At 36.9% G+C, this 25,183-nt stretch overlaps 1 protein-coding gene across 2 annotated transcripts in view; it reads right to left on the bottom strand.

The window, feature by feature from the left end:
• Window positions 1–778: 778 nt before the first annotated feature.
• Window positions 779–25,183, bottom strand: part of SASS6_1 (Spindle assembly abnormal protein 6) — a 28,700-nt gene continuing 4,295 nt past the window's right edge. For both annotated transcript variants that reach the window (XM_051211317.1, XM_051211318.1), the window contains 6 exons: window positions 24,933–25,096; window positions 22,957–23,100; window positions 18,532–18,739; window positions 15,306–15,685; window positions 9,790–9,895; window positions 779–5,863 (listed from right to left, as the gene is read on the bottom strand). In XM_051211317.1, the coding sequence (XP_051071362.1) occupies window positions 5,661–5,863; window positions 9,790–9,895; window positions 15,306–15,685; window positions 18,532–18,739; window positions 22,957–23,100; window positions 24,933–25,043 (1,152 nt within the window). In that variant the 5' untranslated portion in view covers window positions 25,044–25,096 and the 3' untranslated portion in view covers window positions 779–5,660. The remainder of the gene's footprint in view (window positions 5,864–9,789; window positions 9,896–15,305; window positions 15,686–18,531; window positions 18,740–22,956; window positions 23,101–24,932; window positions 25,097–25,183) is intronic.

The raw sequence follows: 25,183 nt of genomic DNA, 5'->3' as shown, positions 1-25,183 counted from the left end.
GGGTAGTATAATATCGCAAACTACTTTTTTTGGAAAGTTTTTGGTAATTAAATAAGATAGGTGAGACGGTATGAGGAAAAATTTTTTTAAAATAAACTCAGGACCATACTAGATACGTAGTTAGATTTTATTCTGCAGCCAAAACTGTAAATATCCTTGACTGACTAATCGGATGTGCCCAGCTTTTTTAGCCACTTGTAAAGATTTATCGTTTTTACATGTCGTTTCCGTAATTGTTTTGTCAGTTAAACGGCCTAACAACACGTATGGTGGTTCATGATCGAGATAAGTCAGTTTTAACCTATCAAAACTTACAGAGTCGATGTTTTCATGTCTCTCTATCATGAAATATTTAGATTTTCTTCAGACGACTTTGAAAGGAACTATAGTGACTCACGTGCAATTGAGTTTATTCTCATTTAACTCAGTTAAGCCCTTTTGCTAACTTATTTAGCGGACAAAGTCATCCGCACTATAACAATTTATTGTACCCTTATTATTATTGTGCTTGTATGAAATACGTATGCTTGAATATTGCTTACTGCCTACGCATCTATTCACTCTGCTAGTCTTACTACTAACCGCTTATTTGATTCGATTACTCATTCATTTCACTATATATATATATATATATATATATATATATATATATATATATATATATATATATATATATATATATATATATATATATATATATGTCCATGTTATTCATATTCAACACATTCTCGTCCCGCTCTTGATCTGGCTCTCGCTCGCTTGCTTGCTTGCCTTTCGGCACAACTCTTCTATGCTTGTTTAACGCATCTGTACATTTGGATATATATGTGTGGTCGCGTAATAAACGTAATCAACGCTTCGTATCCGCCTTCTGATTAATATACCGTTGGGGCGTTATATAGAACGGTTAACAAGACGAACTGTGTACGAAGTTTAAGGATTATATTGAATACCGACCACCACAGACCTTCAAATGGAGTGCTAAGTGGTGCTTTTATTTTGTCACATCTTATTCAGACGTGCATGCAATTGCTTAGGTCTTTAGGTACATATATGGCGCGCGATTGTTCACAAGTATTATTTGGCTTAAGTTTGGACATATAATCCCGCGGTCGATCTGGGTAATTTTCTAAATTAAGTTTTTGACTGTTAGTATCAGGGTTAATAAATTCACCTTGTGGTCTCAGAGTTGTTCCGAAAACCAGTTCCGCAGCTGAACAATGCGTGTCAGTTTTGACAGATCTTCATATTCCCAACATAACTAACTGTACGGATTCTGTCGACTGATTGGGGTTTGAGTGAGATATAAGGGCGCTTTTTAGCTGACGGTGAAAACGTTCTACCAGCCCATTAGCCTGAGGATGATATGCAGTGCAGCGTATCCTTTTGGAGCCTAGAAGTTTGGCCAAGTTATTAAGTAGTTCGGATTCAAATTGCGCTCCTCTATCCGTCGTTATTGTTATGGGCGTACCAAAAATGATTATCCAGTACTGCATGAAAACCTTGGCTACTGTTTCCGCTGTGATGTCCGCTTTGGGGATGGCTATAGGGAATCTGGTAAATCGTTCGAACGTGGTAAAGGGCCTACTAAGTCGATATGCACATGGGCAAATCGTGCATCTGGTTGCGAGAAAACACATATAGGTAAATTTGTGTGACGATTAACCTTCGGTTGTTCGCATGCTGAACACTCGCTAACCCACTTATGTACATCCTTCTGTTAATTCGGCCATATATATCTGGCATTGATTATCTTAGTTGAAGCTTTTGCGCCAGGATGAGACAAAGAATGAAAGTTATTATATATCAACTTTCGCATATTTTTGGGAACGAAAGGTCGCGGCATTGCCTTGGTCGTGTCACAGAAAATTAGAATACCATCGATAGGTGATGGGAACTGTTTTAAGTTAAGACTTGAATTGTTTGTTTTAAGTGGGTTTTGTAATTCTAGATCCTGTTCTTGTTCGTGTCTCAACGTCTCGAAGTTTACTGTAGACTGCTGTAGCACGTTCGTTTCTAGTCTAGATAAAGCATCTGCTGCCTGATTGTCCTGACCTTTGACATGTCGGGTATCACTTGTGAGCTGTGATATATAGTCAAGGTGTCGGACCTTTCGAGGTGAGTATTTATCGGCTCTCGCTTTTAATGCATTCATTAGTGGTTTGTGATCCGTAAAGACTATAAGTATTTAATGGTCAGGTAGATTGCAAGTTCTCACCCGAAGATAGAATACCTTATCTCTGCTGCAGTGAGTCTTTTCGAGGAGAAAGCGATTGGTTTTCAGTTGGTTAAGGGTACCGCCTACTGCTTTATCTGAAGCATCCACCACCAAAGCAAGTGGGGAAAGCGAATTCGGATACATCAACGCAGTTGCCTGAGCCAGTTTATCTTTAAGCTGTTTAATAGCTTCGACGGCGTCAGAAAACAGTTTGAATTCTTTTGGTTTTCCTTTAAATGAATCTGTCAAAAGTTGCATTAATTGTGCTCAACCGGGTATAGATCTACGATAAAAGTTAATTAGACCTAGAAAAATTCCTCAGTTGTGTTAGAGAACTAGGTATGGGGTATTGTTTGATGGTGTCCACTTCTTCTTTGATCGGTGTAATCCCTTCTGGGCTTATTGTGTGACAGAGAAATTCTAGAGTTCGAACACCGAAAACACACTTTGATGTGTGTTCATTCCATATTCATCCAATCTTTTTAACACTGCTCGTACATGCTGTTCGTGTGATTTTAAATCGGGGCTGGCAATTAACAAATCGTCTATATACCCTCGTGCAAATGGCATATCTCGAAGTAGGTTATCCATGAATCTGAAATGTTTGTGCCGCATTTCTCAAGCCGAATGGCATGCGTACAAACTCGAACAAGCCAAAAGGTGTAGTAACAGCTGTCTTGGAGATATCTTCGTCAGCCACCGGGATATTGTGATATGCCCTAAGTCAATTTTAGTAGATATGTTCATACCCTGTAAACCGTTTGTGAAATCTGGGTATGCGGTATTGGGTACCTATTTGGTACGGTTTGGCGGTTGAGGGCTCTGCGATCCCCGCACGGTCGCCAGTCGCCTTCATTCTTCATTGGGACCATATGCAAAGAGGATGCCCATTGACTATCAGAGGGACAGATAGTACCCAGTTGTAGTATATAGTCAAATTTGGCCCCGGCGACTTTGAGCTTATCTGGTGCTAGTCTCCTGGGTTTTGCGAACACGAGTGCACCTTCGGTTTTGATAGTATGACTTACCTTTAGAAGGCTGTGGGTTTAGTGTAGTTAAGTTTGGAAATTCCGCGAGTATATCTTGGAATTTCTCTGTTGTTACTGCAGGAGTTTGAATCAAGTTAAGAGATGTGATGTGACTTTCTTTGCCTTTTGTGTAATTCGAAGTTTCTTTCAGTGTTAAGCGCCGTTTCTTGGTGTCAACTAGAAATTCGTATATCTCTAGAAAGTCCATCCCCAGTATTGCCAGATCTAAATCGGCTACAGTAAAAACCCAGGGGAATTGCCTGCTGAATCTCAAATCTAGTGTTAAAGTTTTCTGCCCAAATGTCGCGATTTTAGTTTTATTGGCAGCTTGAAGTGTAATTGGATATGTTTCTCGGCTCAGCTCAGTTTTATTTTGAGGGATGATACTAAGAGCAGCGCCAGTATCTACCAAGAAATCCAAGCGACTGTTTAGGCGCCCCTCCTCAGTCGTCGCGACCTGGGGAGAGGTTACTCGTTTCCCGCTTTCTTGGAATTTTGCTTCGGCACGGCGCATGGACTTGGTTGAGTTGACACCAAATTTCCAGTGATACCAACAGGACTGCCCAGATCGTCTGGACCTTTTTGACCTGTCTTGTGACTTGGATCTTGGTCGTTGTGGTGACCTACTCCTGTTTCTATGACCCATTTGATTCTGGCGACAGCCAGACTTGAGAGACTTTTAACACTCGCAATGAGTCCTTCTGTGACTGGGTCTTTTGCTGGTTCTTCTTTTTGTGTGTGATTTATCGTGCGTTATCCAGTTGGAGGACCTCTTTCCATTATTTTATCGGCTATACGTGCTAAATGAGATAAGGATGTTCCAGGATTTTGTGCATCGAAACAGTGTTGGATGTAGCATGGGAGAGCTTGTATCCATCCTTGTTTTAGGACTGCTTCACCCACGGAGACCTATCACCTAGTGTTTCTCCTTGGAAAAGCCTTTGGATTCTTTGACTGTCTGATAATAATAAACGGTTCATTATCTCTCGTCTTAAGATGGTGTATGGTTGTGGCGATGGTGAACTTAAAATCAAGTCACAGACTTCTTTGGCGACTGAAGGAGGAAGGATAGAACACAAGTCTCTATAGCGATTCCTTCAGATTTGATATTGTGCCTCGTGAAATAATGCTCTAGTTGAGCAAACCACAACTCAGGATCACTAGGAGCAAATTCTAGAAGTCGGGATTTCGTAGTCATAACAGTGTCTATCTCCACTGGTGACAAATCCTCCAGGTTTTGGGTTTGTATTGAGTCTGACATGAGGTATGTGACCAATATAGTACCGAAATTAGCACGAAAAATGGTTACTACAACACGAATAGCTTTAGTTAAAAAAAAAAACTATGTATATACCCAACTTGGTTTACGGATAACCAGAGGGTCTACGTTTGCGACTAAGTAAAGAAAATAATATTAATAACAAAAATGAGATTAAATTAGTGTTTAATAGGGCTCACCAGTTTCGTGACTCTGGGTAACCCTCGTGCTATTGATAGAAGAAACCAGAGAAGTCGTGAATAAGTCTTTATTTGGATCGCTCAGTCACAGTCGAGCGTGGGATTATTTGTTAAGACAAACGAAGCCTCTCAACATTCAATATAGGATAATAGGAAATATGACGCCTATACAGAATAAGGTGAGTGAATACTTGAACTATACTGTATTGACATATGCTTAGTTGTTTGAGGTGAACTCTTAACCAACCAACCTAAGTTGTTAAAGCCTCCTAACCGAGATATATAATATCCAATCAGCTGTGTACTCTCGAACAACCTCACCAAACAGAATATCATTTATCCTTAAGACGTTTGATTTCCTTCTGAGGCTTATGGATTACAGCGAGGTGTTCGAACAGGGGGATATCATTGGTTTCAGTCTTACTTGATTGCACATTACAGTGCCTAATAACCTTACATGCATCTATAAAACTGCCGTTGTTCCATATTCCTATGATCCTAGCAACAAACTACCTGTGACTATGATAACATAAAGTATCCCAGCAAACAACCTGTTTTTACGGGTATGAGACCATCATGATTTACAATTTTTATGCAAATTTTGTTAATGACTCACTTCCTGATAAACCTGTTGTTATTTTTGTAATTATGCCTTTATCCTCAGATTTAGTTGGCTATTAGATACCTAGAGCACGAACCAAGCTAACTTGAACTGAAAACAAATTTGATAAGTGAATTCATTCATCTAGAAAAACTTTATTCATAAATAACTAAGCAAACAGATAACTTTTTTAGTCACTAGTTTCACAGAAAATTTACAGACTATAAGTTGAAAATAAGAACACAGAAAAGTGTAACCGAACTGATTGGTAAACTGCAGATTTGCCAGCTGTAAAAATGTGAAACAAACTATTTATCTTATTTTACTTGAAGGTCGAATGATAACAAACAGAAAATCAAAGAGATACTTGGGGAAAATAGGCAGAAGCCAGTGATTGTTGATGATAGTTTTGATCATTAGTATAATCGATGGTTTCTAGGCACTTGGTTGATGATATCTTTTGATCAAAAATATTTCGTGATTTGCCATTGCGATCGGCAGATTCTGTGGTCAATGTGTCAGGAATTTCGGGTGGGATACATGAACCCGAATAGGGATCTATAAATGAAAACAAAACGAAAACTTTTACAAAATACTTCCCAATTGTAGTTTGAATCCAAACCAATTAAGCTAGTGTAGGGGTATGTAGAGAAAACGAATAATCTTTATAAACTCACTCTACATCTTACTTATTCATCGGATAAGGAATTGTAAATGATTGCCGACCGTTGTTGCTACCTTGACGGGGTGGTCGGGCTTGCCTATCGTGATGAAGCAACCGAGCTATACTGGCTGGGACAACCGTTCCTCAAGGTCCTACCATGTCAGACAGGTCGGTTGAAGAGCGGTAAGACTAAAAGCAACAAACCCAAGGTCCGAAGGCGAAGTCGTACTGCTGACTGTACAGAGGTGTGACAGCAGTAAGGTGTTTCCTTCAGACAACCAGCATGACAGCGATGCTGCCTTCCCACAAGGAGGGGTGGGGTTAGAAAAGGTCGACTCTAAAAATGCACACCTCGCCTTATCCCACGGATATCCGTCTCCGGCGGTAAGGTCTCAACAAGTACGGAGCTAACACAAAAATTACCCATAAAAAGGTCGTGTGTGACCGACCTCAAGCAGTTGTCCCTTGGGCACTGCGGTCACGCTCTTAAGTCACTATGACCACCTCTAATCCAATTTCCTTTTCAGGTACCTCCAGAACAATCCTTCCACGGTGTGGGCAACCGGGAAGTGATAACCGCCCTCATAACTGTAACAGCACTCATGACCACTGTATTCATAATCAACCTCCGTCTTCAATTCCTATTACTCCTCCTACATCGACTTTCACCTCTAAACTTCCTTTTTCGGCTTCCTCCTCAAATGTCACCAAAGCCAACGATTCTAGTGCTCAAAACACTCTCACGTCTACTGAAACCTCGCTCCAAACTACACATTGGAACCTTCAACGTACGCACCCTATGTCAAATCGGTCAACAGGCTTCCCTGGCTACAACCCTAGAATCTCGTACCACTGACGTATGCTGTGTCTCTGAAACACTCATACAGGATCCCAGTGTGGTTATTCACTTGACCTCACCTCGACAAAACGGAGAGTCAAAGAGATACACCCTCCGTGTATCTGGTGACCCGATGGCCAGCTCTCGTTGACCGGCAGGAGTAGGGATAGCACTAAGCATGAGGGCAGAACAAGCACTGTTAGAGTGGATCCCCGTTAACAGTCGTTTATGTGGTGTTCGACTAAACGGCCGCGTAAGAACTCGGAAGGATAGGGACACACGTCGTTGCCTTTTTGTCGTTTCTGCCTACGCTCCCACCGACTGCAGCTTGGATGAAGTGAAAGATGAATTTTACAGAAAGCTATCTGAAACGAGGAAGGGCAGCTGATCCAGACGGATTGGCTCCAGGGGTCTTTAAGGCTGGTGGTTCAATTTTAGCGATTAGGTTGACTAATATTTTAGCTAAGATCTGGGAGTTAGACCTTATTCCATCTGACTGGTCACAATCACTTATCGTCCCAATACATAAGAGAGGGTTAAAATCATCCTGTGACAACCACAGAGGGATTAGTTTAACTAATATAGTATCTACAATACTAGCCTCGATAATTATCAGACGCCTAACTAAGACTCGTGAACTGCAAACACGAGAGAACCAAGCTGGCTTCAGACCTGGTCGTGGCTGCATCGACCACATATTCACCATTCGTCAGGTTCTAGAACACAGGCATACTTATCGGCGTCCGACAATGGTGGTCTTTCTTGACTTGAAAGCAGCATTTGATTCGGTAGACCGCGAGATTCTGTGGCAGTGTCTGTCATTGAAAGGCGTACCTCAGAAGTACATAAACCTTGTGAAGGCTCTTTACTCGAACACTACCAGTCGAGTCAGAGCTTATGGCGAACTGTCATCTACTTTTGTAACCTCAAGTGGTGTCCGTCAAGGCTGTTCACTTTCTCCATTTTTGTTTAACTTCATCATAGACCTATTGATAGAAATAACACTCTCGTCTACTGAATTCTCGGGTATTGATCTCCATCCAGGAGGTCCACTTATCGACTTAGAATACGAAGATAATATAGTCCTGTTTGGTGAAGACGCTGACAAAATGCAGAGTCTTTTGGTAGCACTGAGCAACAATGCCAGAATGTTTGGAATGTGCTTCTCTCCCTCGAAATGCAAGTTGTTGCTACAGGACTGGTCTGCGTCAACACCTGAACTAAGGATAGGGAGTGAAGTAGTCGAACGCGTTGACAACTTCACTTATCTTGGAAGTTTAATCAGCCCTAATGGGTTGGTGTCTGATGAAATCTCTGCCCGGATTCGAAAAGCTCGCTTGGCTCTTGCAATCTTACGTCACCTATGGCGAAGGCGAGATATCCGTCTATCAATAGAAGGACGAGTATACTGCGCGGCAGTCCGTTCTGTTTTAATTTACGGCAGCGAAACATGGCCATTAAGAGCAGAAGACACTTGTAAGTTACTAGTATTTGACCACAGATGCCTTAGAAATATTGCTGGCGTCTGCTGGGATCACCAGGTAAGTAATAGTGAGGTTAGATGCAGGGTATTAGGGAATGATGGTAAATCAGTTGATGAGGTTGTGAATCTTCATCGACTGAGATGGTTAGGTCACGTTTTACCTATGTCCGAACACCGATTACCACGACGTGCAATGCTAACCGGTGTTGGAGATGGTTGGAAGAAGGTTAGGGGCGGCCAAACCAAAACGTGGCATCAGTCCTTGAAGTCACTAACTTCTGATATGAGCCATGTTGGTAGATGCAGACTACTTGGTTGGGGTCCGCGTGACTATCGTAATCAATGGTTGGAGACTCTTGGTGACATGGCTGAGAATCGATCACGATGGCGTCGGTGTATACACCATCTGTCTTCCCTTAAACTAAGAGATTAAAATTGATTCATATCCTTCTTTCTGCGAACTAATTCTTTCTTCCTGTACTATATCCTATTGCAATCTTTCTTTTATATATTACCACCTCTGAATTAACCACTTATATGAATCCGGTGTCCATCTTGTGTTAATGAGGTATGGCAAATTGGACCGATGCCTATATGTGCCTGGTCCTACGTTGTAGCTGACTGACTGTAAATGATTCTCTCTCCCTACACTTCGTAGTAGTAACTGATGTGGTGGTCGAGACCACTTACAATTGTTTCTTTATTTCCCAGAACATTTGAGCGAAGAAACCAAAGTTCGATGGTGGTCATACGCTTTATTTTGTCTAACTATATCGATAGGGGTTCAGAAAAACCTAACACCTTCCCTTAAAGAATTTTGAAGAGGTGGTGGCACGCTTTGAAATAGAACAAATTCGAGACTGAATGTAAACATCACCATAAAAAGGATGCATTTGGTAACTTTTAAACAGCTGTTGTCTGAGCACTGCAGTCCTTCGTTCAGGTCGATGAAAATATCAATATTAAACTGATTTTTTTCCTGTAATTTTAGGGAGACGACTAACTTTCCGTAATGTTGCTGTAAAGTGATATTCCCCTGGACACATTCAGTTGCACCCAATTTATTTGGAAGAAACACACTCGATAATACATATTTTAACCTTGATTGTTTTTACAGTTAACTGGCATTAAACCCATTGTATCCATAACTTAGGAACCTGTGTTGAAGACACTGTGAACACTAACTTTCGTAGTCACATTTTATTGAGAATATCCTACTAGATCATATAATACCTCTTTAAAATATATTAATATCACGAATTCAGTGCCCAACAATACTGTGATAAAAGATGTATGTTAAGTCTGAAAAGTTTCGTTTAAAAAATGAAAATGTAGTCTAGATTCTCACATCTACTTGTTCCATAACATTACTCTAGGTACAGTGAGATTAGTAGCATTGCTATTTCGTACTTTAAAACATTGAGCTCGATGAATATTTTATTTCCTAAACGAACGATACAATAAATAAGAAACATGACGTAATCGAGTGAACAACTTACAATTAAGTGTATCTGTAACACGGAATAACTCACTATTTTCTTTAGGGATCACACAGCTCGAAGTGGATATTGGCAGGTGAGTAGTAAGTACTGTAGATGGGAGATTCTATGGTAAAAGCAAAAAACAGTCACAACATTCAAGAAAGTATCGATTTCAAAGGGTAAGGCATTAAAGTACAAATCTGGTATGATCTTGATGAAAAACGATGTCAGATACAATTGTATTATTTAAACAAATGACAGAAATAATTCATGATAATTAGGTCTTAATTTCATAAACTCATTACTTGTACTACGAAATCCCTGTCTTCAAAATATCCGTGTTCTGAATAACCGTTAATCGAATTTCCCTTTGTATATAACTGTGTCAATTTTCTAGGACAAAAACAAGTTTGCTCACCGTTCGCGTCCCATCAATAATTCAACCAACCAAACTATATATCACTGGGCATTGTCTATCAAATAGCATTCTGTTCATTCATTTTAACAATCCAAAATATGATGAGCACTATGATTTTCAAAACCGTCCCATCAATTACTATAAAAATGTGACTAGTTTTGGGTGGATGAAAGTTTCTGAACGGATTCAAAATGCTCGTTTGACATCTGCCAACTTACGTCGCCTATAGCAAAGGCGAGATATCCATCTGTCAATTAATGGACGAGAATACTGTGCGGCAGTTCGATCTGTTCTACTTTAAGGTTGCGAAACGTGGCCATTAAGAGTAAAAGATACTCGTAAGCTACTAGTATTTGATCACAAATGTGTTATAAATATTGCTCGCATCTGCTGGAATCATCGGGCAAGTGATAGTGAGGTTAGACTCAGGATATTAAGTAATGATGGTAAATCAGTGGATGAGGTTGTAAATCTTCATCGACTGAGATGGTTGGGCCACGTGTTACGTATGCGTGAACACCGCTTACCACGACGCGCAACGCTGACTAGTGTTGGAGATGCCTGGAATAAAGTTAGGGGCGGCCAAACCAAAATGTTACATCAGTCGTTGAAGTCACTAACTTCTAATAATAATCTAGGCCGAAAGCCACACGTGGTGTAGAACCGTCAAAAGGGAAGCAATAACACCATCATTTAATTCAGTAACAGACCATGGTCAGTAGAACAGAAGAATAGACGACGGAGAGCATTTATTTAGATATCAACAGTAGCGAGTGTGCCAAAACAACAAATTAATATTGTCCGTTTCATAGTCGATACAAATAAACAATAAACATTGAATATAAATGTAGCCTCACATAAAGTGTCACAAATAAAAATGTAAATGGTACTTGTCTCTATCGCTATAAATATTGCTGAACGTATATGTCACTATAATCCCCACATCATGTAAAAGCGATAGAGATACAGAGGATTAGAATTTTTAAAATAATAACTAAACTTGTTAATGCTAAATTTTAATAATCCAAACAAGATATAATTGTTCTGTTATCAAGAGACCCTAATTATGAGCTCTACATGGATTAAATTCCAACAACCCTGAAAACTCTAAGCCTCGGCTCCTAACCCTTAATCAGTAAGGCCATAATCAATGTACGACTTTTGAGCAACCGTGAAGTAAAATTGAGGATACCCGCCTGGATCAGGAGTTTAAACTGACATCAGCTATGATGACATAATTGCTATTCAGCCACAATGATGCATCAATTTTGTGACAAAATCCAAGACTTGTTATATTAAATCCTTACCCCTTGATTAGTACGTAACCCCATTTGTTATTTATCATCGAATCCATTTTGGTGATGCAATTTTTTCTATCCTCCTATAGACATACATTTTCCATATACCTATATATACGAATGTACAGCTTAAGTAAATGATTTCGTCGAAAAGAAAATTTTCTTCGCAGAATTCTCTTTTTCTTATTCAGTGACACTATGGGTTATTTTAATTATCTAAATCTGATTGGTTTGTCTATAAATTATATTCTAGTCCTAAAAACTCCCAGGCATTTGTTCTTAGTCCCAACACTTCCTACCCCTAGAACCAAACCCCAAAACAACTGAACCCAGGCACACCAAATGATGAGCTTCGAATCTGTTCCTTGTTGGGACATTATATTTAACTTTCAAATTTTACATTTGATATTTTTGTATTCATGAACTTTTTACACCATTTATAGATTTTACCTTCAGTATAATGGAAACGATACATGAAATGTCGGGGCTTAAGTCTCTCCCACCCCCCATCTCTCAACTCATGACACTGTACTGATAATAACTAAGTCTTGTTCTGCTACTTGCATGCACAATTCCTCAAAGTAGTTAAGAAACTGCTGCGCGATTTTAACTCGTATTTTCATTAGTGGTGTTTCTGAACTACAAGATAACATAAAAAGGCTGTCCATAGATGCGTAGACCTTACCAACCGACATAGATTAGACCAGTTCTTCCACAATATAGAATTGTAACACAGCTCTGAAAATAAATGTTACTACGTATGAAGAAGGTTACTGGTCAACAGACAGTAGACAGAGGCATCTTCAGACAGAGTAATTGTATGTAATTTACTGTGAGATTTTCAATGGTTCTCCTTAGTTTGCTTATGGATTATGGAAGCTAATCAGATAGACACACTGTATACTCGGTGAATGTAGAGCAACTTTGGACGAATTTTGAACTCAAAGTGTTTTCTGGAAATTATAATCATAGTGATTTGGTTGGTTTTGAATTTTCTTTGACTTCAAAATCCCATTAAATTTGCTATGTCATTGTTTGGAGTTACTACGCTGTCACATGATATAGGATTTCCATTGTGATGCACTTTTTCTGAATTTGAGTTAGTAATTTGTGAGTAGTGCTCTCCTTCCGGTCTATTGACGGAGGACTTTGTAAAATTTAATGATGATTGTACCATCTGAACACATAGAAATTCCCACCAGTTGGTCAGTCAGCGACAACGTGGGACCAGGCACATATATGCATCACTCCAACTTACCACACCTAATTAGCACAACAAGATGAACACCAAATCCATAGAAATAGTCACCTCAATGGTAGTAATGTATAAAAGAAAGATTGCGTATAAGGATATATTACAGGAAGAAAGAATTAGTTGGTAGAAAGAAAGGTATAAAGCAATTTCGAACGCACGGTTTAAGGAAAGACAAAGAGTGCATACACCTATGCCATTGTGATCGATTCTGAGCCATGTCACCCAGTCTCCAACCATTGGTTACGATAGTCATGCGGATCTCAACCAAGTAGTCTGCATCTACCAACATGTCTGAGATAAGTTAGTGACTTCAACGACTGATGTAACATTTTGGTTTGGCCGCCCCTAACTTTATTCCAGGCATCTCCAACACTAGTCAGCGTTGCGCGTCGTGGTAAGCGGTGTTCACGCATACGTAACACGTGGCCCAACCATCTCAGTCGATGAAGATTTACAACCTCATCCACTGATTTACCATCATTACTTAATACCCTGAGTCTAACCTCACTATCACTTGCCCGATGATTCCAGCAGATGCGAGCAATATTTATAACACATTTGTGATCAAATACTAGTAGCTTACGAGTATCTTTTACTCTTAATGGCCACGTTTCGCAACCTTAAAGTAGAACAGATCGAACTGCCGCACAGTATTCTCGTCTTTTTATTGATAGACGGATATGTTGCTTCCACTATAGGTGACGTAATTATATGTGAAAAAGCTAACTTGTCTAGACGAAACGTTGGAATTATTTAAATTTCAATCGCTGAGATGATCTCAAATATAATTTTCATATATAATTACTTCTCTATACTCGGCGCCCAATTTCTGTCAAACTATTCCTTCTAATCTTGACGAATATTCGTATAGGTGAGGTAAGTTGGAAAGTGCCAAACGAGCAGAGATCTCGATGGAGTTTTGTTCTCTGAGCTGGATGGTTTGGTCGTGGAGCTTTCATCGTTCTTCTGAACGACATCATCAGCACAAACTTCAGATAGAAGTGAAGTGTTTGAATTTCTCTATATGCGTTTCACAGCTTGTTCTGTACACCTCGACGCCGACTGGATGAAATAACAAAGGAAGACAAATCAAACATCATCTACAAAATAAATTGTTCCAATTGCGAAAAACATTACATCGGACAAAGCGAACGCCACCTTCGCCTACATGAACATCAATTAGCAGTCAAACGCTATGATACTTCCTCACTTATATCAATACACGTGGACAACTGCGGACACATTCGATTGGAAAAATGTGGAAATCTTGGACATAGGAAATTCCAAAAACACCAGAGAATTTTTACAATCGTGGCACTCAGGTCAATCAGCAATCAACAAGCACATTGAAATGGATCCAATTTATCAACCAATCAGAAAAATCATGCACAAATATAGGAACAAAAATCAAACCAATGGGAGACAACCAAAACAAAGAAGTAAACAATGACAAATTTAAGGTCAATAAGAACCAATCAACGTCGAGGTGTACAGAACAAGCTGTGAAACGCATATGGAGAAATTCGAACACTTCACTTCTATCTGAAGTTTGTGCTGATGATGTCGTTCAGAAGAACGATGAAAGCTCCACGATCAAACCACCCAGCTCCATCAAAATCATCCACCTGAGCTAAAAATCTCCATCATCTCAAGAGCAGAGATTTCGTCAGGCATTAATCCATTACGGCTGATCAGACTCCAAGATAAGTGAAGCTGTCGATGCGTTCGACTAATTCACTCCCTATCCTTAGTTCAGGTGTTGACGCAGTCCTGTCCTGAAGCAACAACGTGCATTTAGAGGGAGAGAAACGCATTCCAAACATCCTGGCATTGTTACTCCGTGTCACCAAAAGACTCTGCATTTTGTCAGCGTCTTCACCAAACACGATTATGTCATCTGCGTATTCTAAGTCGATAAGTGAAGCTCCTGGTAGGAGATCAACTCTTAAAAATTCAGTCGACGAGAACGTTTTTTCCAGCAGTAGGTCTATGATGAATTTAAACAGAAATGGAGATAGTGGACAACACTGACGGACACCACTTGAGATTACGAGGTCAGATGACAGTTCACGACAAGCTCGACTCAACTGGTAGTTTTTGAGCAAAGAGTCTTTACAAAGTTTATGTACTTCTGAGGTACACCCTTCAATGACACACTGCCACAGAACCTCTCGGTCTACAGAGTCAAATATTGCTTTTAAGTCAAGAAAAACTAGCATTGCAATAAATGAAGTACGGAAAAATATTAAATTTCGCAAACATTTTCAGAAGTGTGAATTTTCATACTGACAGTGGTGTTTGCAAGGTTTGTACGTACATAAATGATTGAGAATACAAGGAAATTTTCAATAAATAAACGCTTTCCCAATAAGAGATTTCGACCTAATTGTAAAAGAAGGAGTGGACACGAGTTATGTAACTTAGATACTCATCGAATACATAAATCTCGATAAAGCTGAGCTGAGAGTTAACATGTTGGATTCCCTTAGTAAGTATATCTTCACGAGAAGAAATATACATTAATGTAATTACTCTTCTCAGTTGACAGTAAAATGATTCTTACCGTATTATCCATTGCAGAAGAAATAATTTTCACATATAAATTATTTTTCGAACTGTTGGGTGCTTCTATGAGTCTTTTGTCAACTGTTTGCAAGATGTTGCTATTTGAAGATGAAGACACCATGACAGATGTATGTGTATCAAATAAAGGGACTACATGAGAAGCTTGTGAATTCTGCGTTAATGGGATGTATGAAGGAGTAGTTTCGAATGCTGAGGGTTTCTCACTTCCAGAAGAGACAACTGTAAGTGAATTAATAGTAGGAGGAGGACCAACTACTCCAGAAGACACACTTATTACTGGGAACGCTGAAAGCTTCAAGCGATTTTGTACATAATCTGAATCGTTCTCGGCAATCTGGCGATTCAACCAAGCGATAACTGCGAAACATTTAGTAAAATTAAAGAATAATCATGTTCTTGATAAAAATCCTTATAACGGTTAAACGAGACACCAACTTATTGTTTAATATTATTATTATTAAAAACCTTTGTTATGGTCCCAATAGTTTTCTTAGGTGACGAAGTCTTCTGTACATTATCATAAATGTTCAAAAACGTAGTTTGGTAAACTTTAAGACAAGCATAAACAAAGTAAAACTGTTCTTTTTATGCAAGGATTTTTGAGTAATGTGCGCATCTGTTGGCCACAAAAGATCCAATCAAGGTGTTCGTAACCAACCGCATATTAATTATATCTGTGAAAAAGGAACCGTCCCAAGTTTTGTAATAGTTATCTAAAGCTAGTGTTCTGTAATTTGGTTATACTTTCTTTAAATGACTTCATTTTACACTATATTCAACTGATTTTTAATAACCAATAACTCAGGCGTATCTGTAATGTCAAGAATTCCACACAAATGGAACGTTTTACCATAATACGGTAGACAGGGAAAGAGTAGAAGTAGTCATACATATGATGGGAATCAAAAGAACAATAACAACGCTGGAAGAAAAAATAATAATATTCTAAAATTTCACATTGCAGATTTCTATTTATCAACAGAAAATGTCAATATATCTAACAAAAGTACCTATTCAACGCGGGCTAATGCATGAAGAAATAAATTGTCTGTCACGATCTCTAGAAAAAAGACAATACATTTATAACGCGGTAGGTGTAAATCCAGTGATAATTACAGAAACACTGAATACGAGAGTATTAAGAGTAACACTATAACTAACTAGTGTATTTAAAATGAATGGACATAAGACGTGATATCAATATAGATTTACAAATAAGAGTGTTATTAGGTCCTTGTAAGCATATCATCTATAGATATAGATTGATAATTAACTTCTTACAAAATAGGAAACTAAAGCTCGAAATTCGCAGATTTTCGAAAATCAGGAAAAATTTCTATTTATAAAGTTTCTACCACTAACGTTCTGCTTGAGGTGCTATGGCTCGACCGTTGATAACTAGGCTACAGATTTGAACTCCCTCAAACCGACATAGATCTAGACAACCAAGTTGTGTTACTAGTCTTCATTAATAAAGCGAAATTTAAAAACACAGAACAAGAATCTATGATCAGTAAATGAATGGTTCACTTAAATTTAGGGTTGTGAATTACGAAAATAATGATTCAATTTTGTGGATTACCTATGTTATGGTGACCAAGACACTCAAAACCTTTTCAGTACAAGAAGTATCACTGGTACTCTAAATTTTTCGATGTATTTTGTCCTGATTAAGTGAAAGATATATCAGTGGAATTTTTTCACTGCTGTCCAAGATACCAACCAATGATTTTTGACAAATACGAAAGAGAATAATACATTGCGACGAAAAAATAGTGAGAATCAGATGAACATATCCAGCCTATTTGAATTAATACAAAATTAACTCGGTCTGGATATTTGTAGAGATCGCAGCATTTTCACAGTTGAACTCACGAGTCGATCTAAGCCAGATCACCATCGAAAACATGAAAGCAATGGACGACCGATCCGTCCTAGTACGGGTCTTATCAGCAGTGCGCATCCAAGATCCCGCACGCGGGACTCGAATCTAGGATCTTCAGTCGTGCGCGCGAACGCTTAAGCTCTAAACCGCCAAGCCGGCATTCAACTTCAATCAACCCATAATCTTGCGCAACCTTCATCCATTGCCAGAAGTGGATAACTGTCTCACACCTGACACAGATTGGACTCCACTGGTCACGGCTTCTTACTGAAACTCCAAGTTACATCATTAAGCTAGTCACTAGTGAGCACATGATTGTTATAAGTAGGAGCATTTGCGGAGACTAGTATTTTCACAGTTGAAATCATGAGTCGATCTAAATTAATTACATAAAATTAAGTATTAATGATCAATATCATGATATCTGGCTGTTATGATAAAAGGCTAGCATTTGAATAGTATTCAACAATCGGCCATTCATAGTGAATTAGAACAACTAACTAGCAATGTATACAAAACTATCAAGATCAATCCGAATTATGATTGAATATTTGTGAAAAGAAAAGTTAAATGAACAATTCACGCTGTTCATCTTTAATTCACACTAATTTGTAGTCATAATATCTAGACAATCATCTGAATTCTTGAATTTGTATAGGCTACATTTCCTGTTGTCATTGTGAAATGTAAATACAACAAATTTTTTGCATCATAAGATATTAAGACCCATCCTCAAGTTCTCATTGCACCGATTCGTTTTTGGATAATAGATTTCATTGAATTAATACTCAATCTACTAAACGTATGACATAACATAATAGTTTGGATAAAAAAAGAGATTAAACAAAAATAAAACCACTAGATCACGCTACTTAAATTTCCAACAAAATAATAATTTTAGAATCCAATGCAAGATGTAAATGATACTTGTTAAAAACCCATCACACACACCACTGATTTCAAAATTATTATTTTGAGACTTTCATACTTTACAGAAATCCGTTGTGATTTCGCAATAAGTGACATGCATAGATGGCCGTCGAGCGTTTAGATAGACCTGCTCAAAATTTTAAAATGTAGGTGCACTACTTCGGTAATTTCTCACTAAGAGGTGATAGCAGATACTATCTTTAATAAAGATGAATATCAGGAAAGATAGTTTTACACCATGAAATCGGTCAAATAAGCACAAAACTAAAAATGAAGAATTTCAACGCGAGCTGTGGTATACATACATATGAATACATTGTGTACGATAAAATATTCATTGTTCTTTCGTTATATAAAAATGAATCGTAGTCAGTTTTCCATAACTTACTTATTTCATTGGACTTGATTGTTTTCTGAGCATCTGTTAAACCTTGCAAGGTTTGATCATGCTCTTCAACAATCTGAGTGTTGAGCTTTTTGACATTCGTGATTTCCGATCTTAATTTGTCTAGTTCGGTATGTAGTCTCTGAATTTCAGAGTCTTTGGAAACTAGTAAACGCTCCTGTTCCGCTGCTACTTGACCACGTAATTTAGCCTAAGACAAATGAATATCTAAATGTTTACATTATTATTTAAATGTAACGTTGTATAGAATAAAACATCCCAGTTGTAAATAATTGTACGAATTACTGTACCGAATGGTAATATAATGGAACCGATACAAACAACTAAAATGGAAGCTCAACGAATAAAAAACTGACTTGTCTGAAATGCTATGATTCGACTGAAGTTTAACGGTGCTAACGTTTAGATCTAGATTCAAGGATTTGATTATCAAAGCAATCGGTTCTGATCAGTCATAATGTATGAGTAGAGAGCACGGAAATTATCCATCAATGATAACGACAACATAATCTAAACTCATTGGATGAAAATCTACTGGGAGTAATTACTTGTAAAGATTATATTTGAAATGATCTCAGAGGTTGGAATCTAAATATTTCAAAGTTTTGTCCAGCAGACTTGTCTGCACTTCTTCAGGGTAATAATCGAAATTATCAAAGAATATATAATATTCAACAGTTAAATCTATGCTGTGCTCATCCAATCAGATTCAGATTCTGACATTAGTGAGTGGGATATTATGCTTGTTTGCTTGTGAATTTGATTTATTAATAATTCATATTAAGTGTTAATTTGCTTTTTGTTTATTAGAAGTAAGAATAAAAATGTGAATTGAAAATGTTTTTGAAACATCGATGTGTATGTAAAACAAGAATCACCAAATACATAATTGTAATGGCAAAATATTCAAATTCATTTATGTAAAAATAACGGTTCATGAGAAGTAAACAAGCTGGATAGAGTTAGGGTCTAATCACTTGTTAATGACTATTTGCCAAGGGGTGACTAGTTGAATACCGACCTTTTTTGTTCAGGTCGGTCTTACTAGCCCATATATATATATAGCGCTTCTGCTGTAGGTCTTTTTTTATGCATGCCAAACTCTTTCCGAAGTATTTTGGTCCTTTCAAAGCTCATCTTTCTAACGCATGTAACAATATCACCAACCTATTCTAAAGTTTCTTAAAATCAACTGACTATTCGGGAACATTTTTCAAACATTGTTTGTGTTCCTTCAAACTGTCATTCAACTGTCAAGAGGTTTCACTCACATAAACTACATTACAATCATGACGACTGATCTCATGGATAACAATCTGTTTTTTTCTTTGAAAATTTGTCCTTCCATCAACTCTGAGGTGAGACTATAATTAATGCAGAACCTTTGAGCAACGCAAAAATGACCCTGGAATGTCCACTTACTATTATTAATGTGAGAAACTACGACTAGGATTTATAGTTAGACGTTAGGGTCAAGAACTAGATTTAATGTTTCTATCACGAACTGACCAGCCATAATGCCAAAATGGTATCTAACCAAATGATTGAATGAATTTCGCGCCTAAATCAAAGATCTGCTATCTTAAACCCGATTGGTCCGTCCGTAAGTTAGTCTCGCCAACGCTGATAATATGGTATTTGAATATGATTGGATGAGCATAACACACATTTGATTGGACTGTTAAATATTATATCTTCTTTGATAATTTTGATTCTGATTATTGCCCTGAAGAAGTCCAGACAAGTCTGCGGGACGGAAAATCGAATTGTTTGGATTTCAATCTTTGAGATTATTTCAAATATAATTTCTACAAATAATATCTTTTCTATACTCGACGCCCAATTTCAGTAAAACTATTCGTTCAAATATTGACGAATATTCGTACCGGAAATGCTTTTCTTAAGAACCCAACTAAATTCATTTATTCCGCGACACGATACCACTAACTTATCCACTGAATTTTGCACTTTCACAAAAGATTCTTCATAGCAATCGTCTTCAAAATACCATAAGTATGGTCGACACGGTGCCGAAGAATTAAGCCTCATAGTCAGGCCTTAATTGGTCGGATGAACTCATTTCCTCTAGTAGCCAATGCTATTTCATCATATTTATTTTGTGTTTATATTTTGTATATAAGCATTCTATTTCATTGTATGAGAATCTAGTCGCCTAGCTAGTAGTATTGTCTTTGGTTTCTAATCATTTGAATCAATAATACGGTCACATGAGCATCCATCACTCGGCCATATCGCACCATTCCATTGATCTATCGATTAGCATTTCATTAATCGATTTTGACAGTCGAAAATCTTACTCCACAACAATGGGTCAATATAAAATCAAACACTACATTTCTTGAATCTTTCAGACAATTTAAACTATCCGCAAAGAAGAAACTTCAATCACAATAAATAGACTAACTTCAGTAGTTTATTCGTCGCACGATCAAAAGATAGCACCAATGTTTTTACGTTTTTTACACCTCAAACAAGAACACCAGAGGACCAGGTGAGTGCTCTGCAAGTAATTCCGATATTTACACTAAGGAATTACGTGATCTTATGAGAAAAATGCAGGAACCAATAACAATCGTGCATTCGAAAAATGGTTATTTTATAGGTTTGTACAGAAATACGGTGGTGAATACTGGCACAAGATTTATTTATTTATTTGAGCACATACATATTGGTAAAAGAGTGCGCCAAATATATATGCGCCACACACAGGCACAAGAACATGAACAAATAAACTTGGAAGGAACGTATTCAAGGATTATTAAGTATTCGGTGAAATTAGACGAAGACTGAAAACTGTATTTTTCGCGTCAAAGCTAGTTTCCCTTTCCACGCGAGATGTTGGTTAGTGACATAAAGAAATTTGTAAATGTGTACTCATAAAGAAGTCATTCAGAATGACGAAGAATAAGGTATATACATGTACTGAAGAGTCTACATACATTTGAAGTAGATAAGTGATGATATTAGTTAGATTGTTCACCATCTACTAAATATAAAACACCAGATAAATGTAATATGCACATTTACAATAATTAGTGAACTGTGTTTCTCTGTTTTCGAAAACCAAGGCAATCAGGAGCTAAATACTAATTTTTAATATTAAAATGTTATCTTTTAATCTTTCAGTGCCTTAGTAACACAAATTGAAAACGCAATTATTCTCTTTTACTTTTCCAAATATAATTAATTCTGATGCTATCACTATTCCTTGTTAGTAGTTTGTTTGTCAATGTTGGACAATAAAATCAAACAGTACAAAACCATTACATTGATAGTTCAATTAAAAAAGTAACTGATTTGTTAATACAGACTCATTTATTTATTTTTAAGCCGTATTACTTCTTTCAGAGCAGATGAGATGGATATATTATGTTGCCCTAACTGAAGAGGGAGTGGATTTTGATTGTATGACCCACTGAGTTGAAAGATAAATCCATTAACTACTGAACCAAAGCTTAGTTTACAACACCTTACCAAAACCTCTTCAATTAGAACTAAACATTAATTTAGCATTTAAAATAGTTTGCTATTTTTGAATAAGTTCTCATGTTACTACTTGTTGATCATTGAAGATGTTCGAGCGTGTTAACTTAAATTCTGCTGCCGAGAATACGACAAAATAACGAATCCAGCGTACCTTATTTATTTTTAAAAGAAAATTATGATGTGAATTAAATGTGCCACACTCTACAACTGATTCTATCCCACAAGGTTGATCATTTTTGTTGGAATATGGAGACTTCAAGTAAGTCAACGTAAAGTTAGATATTACTTTCAGTCATATTTTTCACTTTCGCGAATTAATGAGACACGACAAGTGTTTGTCGACCAGGCAGGTAATAACATCGACTTAATAAAGAGTAATTAGACTTAACCTACAGAATAGGGTGACGTAACTGATAGTTTGTATAAAAAGAAAATATGTAAAGAAACGGCTTAGTTGCTAAAGTACACGACTTTTGACCAGTAAATTATGGGCTCGAACCCTGACCAATTTAATTTGGACTGGACAAGTTGGGTAGTATTAATAGACTTCATACACCATGGCATTAAACAGTGTACATAAATCTGCACTTTTTTGATGAATTACATCACTACTCTTCTATTGAAAGAGAGTATATAATTTATCACGGAGAATTTTCTAACAAAGACGTACTCAATCTGAATATTTATGTTCATGAGCATCCAAAATAGAGCATACTACTAGGAGCCTTCTTAATAGTAAAAACATTTTCTTAGTTGTTCATTTTTTCACATTTCGAAGAAAAAGTTTCAATACAACACCATAAAATCGTTTTATTAATTTTCTTGATATTTTGAACTTATGAAGAGACATGATGATAATAGTATATTATTACTGTAAACAATCCTTAAAACTTTCATTACCTTTGTTTGGAAACTCTTGACTTCACTTTGTAAGCGTTTAATGATTTCATTGGATTTATTTATTTCCTCTGTATTCGAAGCTAAATGTTTCTCCAAATTTTGTATGTTACGACAATGTTGTTCTGATTGTTCAAGTAAATGCAACTAAACAAAAGAGAATATTATGAGCAACTGTATAATCTACATAAATTATCCGAACATTTTTCATTTAAAACCTTTTTATTAAAAATGCAATATATATACATTATGAAACAAACAGAATAATTAAGTAGGGAATTTGCTAAAGATACGCAAAACTATACAAAGATGAATGACGAACTTTCAAATTCTGTTAATTTAATGACGGCTGTATCCTCTATCCCGTAGAGACATCATTTTAGATATAGTATTGATATTCAAGGCTTCAACAAGTTCTGTTAAATTTAAGCATATTCGTAAATGAATAAATATAGGTTAGTCATGAAAACCAAAGATCAAAGGGGTGAAATGAATCATATATTTAATGATGCTTATCTAGGGAGAAGTGAGAACAAACATCTATAAAGTGAACGAGCACTTGTGAAACAAACTTACAAAAAGTAGTAGTGTGGCGTGAGCTACTTATATTGATATGAGTAGTATATAACGTGAGTTAAAGGAACGTGATGTCTGGCAGCAGAAAATGGGGAAGATCAAGAAAGGAAGAGCGAGAACACAATGGAATTTGTGAGAAAACGCATGAACAATGGAATGGGAGACAACGGATTGGTGTTTGCAACAGAAACAGTCCAGTTTGGTTTGATGCATGAATATTCTGCAAATTGACAATTTACTATATGGTATTCAGATTTTATTGAGATAGTCTGTAATTGTCGTGTTAAATACATTCGATTGTCCCCACCCGTGTTCTTGTTCATTACAGTAGGATTTTCATGAAAAAAGTTGTTAGGAGGCTTACAGTGTCCAATTCGTTAAACTTTTAACTGATTTATTACAGAATATCTAGAGGTTTTATGGAATAAATTATGTAGCTGGGCTGAAGAAACAGACTTCCCTTATCCCTATGTCAAATTATTAGATGTTAGTAGCGAGCATATCAATCGCTTGTTTATACGTGTCAACGTAATAACTAAGTTTAGTTGGTGTAGGAATACAATTACAAAGAAATTTATTATGCTCCATCTAATCATTTTAGTCTATAATTGCTGAAACTAACATAGTATTAACTATGGGTAGCCAGCCAGTTTACCTTAAGTCGAGACATTCACTTTCCCTTAAACCATATAGTTCCATGTTTAAAAACCTATTCTGTTAGTTATTAACCCACTTATTTTACTTGAATTGGTGCAAATAATATGAAGACAATGCATGGAGGTCCTGTAAAAAAAGAATTGTCCGAGTTATAAGAATAATATAAGCAAAAAAATAAATTGTAATAAACCAATGTGTAGAAAACTGAATCTCCGATGATTCATGACTTGGCGTAAGTCGTTTCTTTTATCATTTCAGATATGATAAATATGCTTTTATTATCACAAAACTTCTACTGGATTTACTCGAAGTTAAAAATTCAAGTCTTGACAAAGATATCTAAAAACGGTCTGAGTTACTTGACCCAGTGAACCTGATTTTGTAGGCCAGGAATAAGCAAATATAAATGAGACCGAGACTACGAAGCTTTGATAGAATAGTGACTACGAGAATTCAAATTAATTTATTTTCTTGCCACCATACGTTGTAAAAAAGTACATTTATCAACTACAGAATAAATTCATAAAACGATAAGACAACTCGTTTTTAAAAAACCTTGGAAAACTGTAGCACCTTTTTGTTTGTACTTCACCGCAGTGATTTAATTGCTGTATTACTGCGTTCTAATGAAAAGGTAGCATAATTTAGAAAGTAAATGAATACGATTATATTGAACTAGATACAAATACTATGACTCAGAATTTTAAAAAATTTATGTAATGTGTAAATTTCTTATGACACATTACCTTTTGTTCGTGTTCTTTAGTTAACGAATTCTCTAAGTCCAGTATTTGTTTACCTTTGGTAATCATATTTTCTTCTAATATAGATATTTTACTTTGTAACTGATTAGCCATTTCTGTTTGTAGATCATATGCCCGGTTGGTTGTATCCAATTGAGAACGTACAACTAACAATAAAATTTAACATGTATAAACTAATGATAAGAATAAGTGGGGCAGACTTCCAATTAATACGAAGATGAATATAGAATTTA

The sequence above is a fragment of the Schistosoma haematobium genome, chromosome ZW (assembly GCF_000699445.3).
Source record: "Schistosoma haematobium chromosome ZW, whole genome shotgun sequence".
NCBI lineage: Eukaryota > Metazoa > Platyhelminthes > Trematoda > Strigeidida > Schistosomatidae > Schistosoma > Schistosoma haematobium.
Note: the sequence above shows the minus strand (reverse complement) of the source record. Positions and strands in the feature narration are given on the sequence as shown.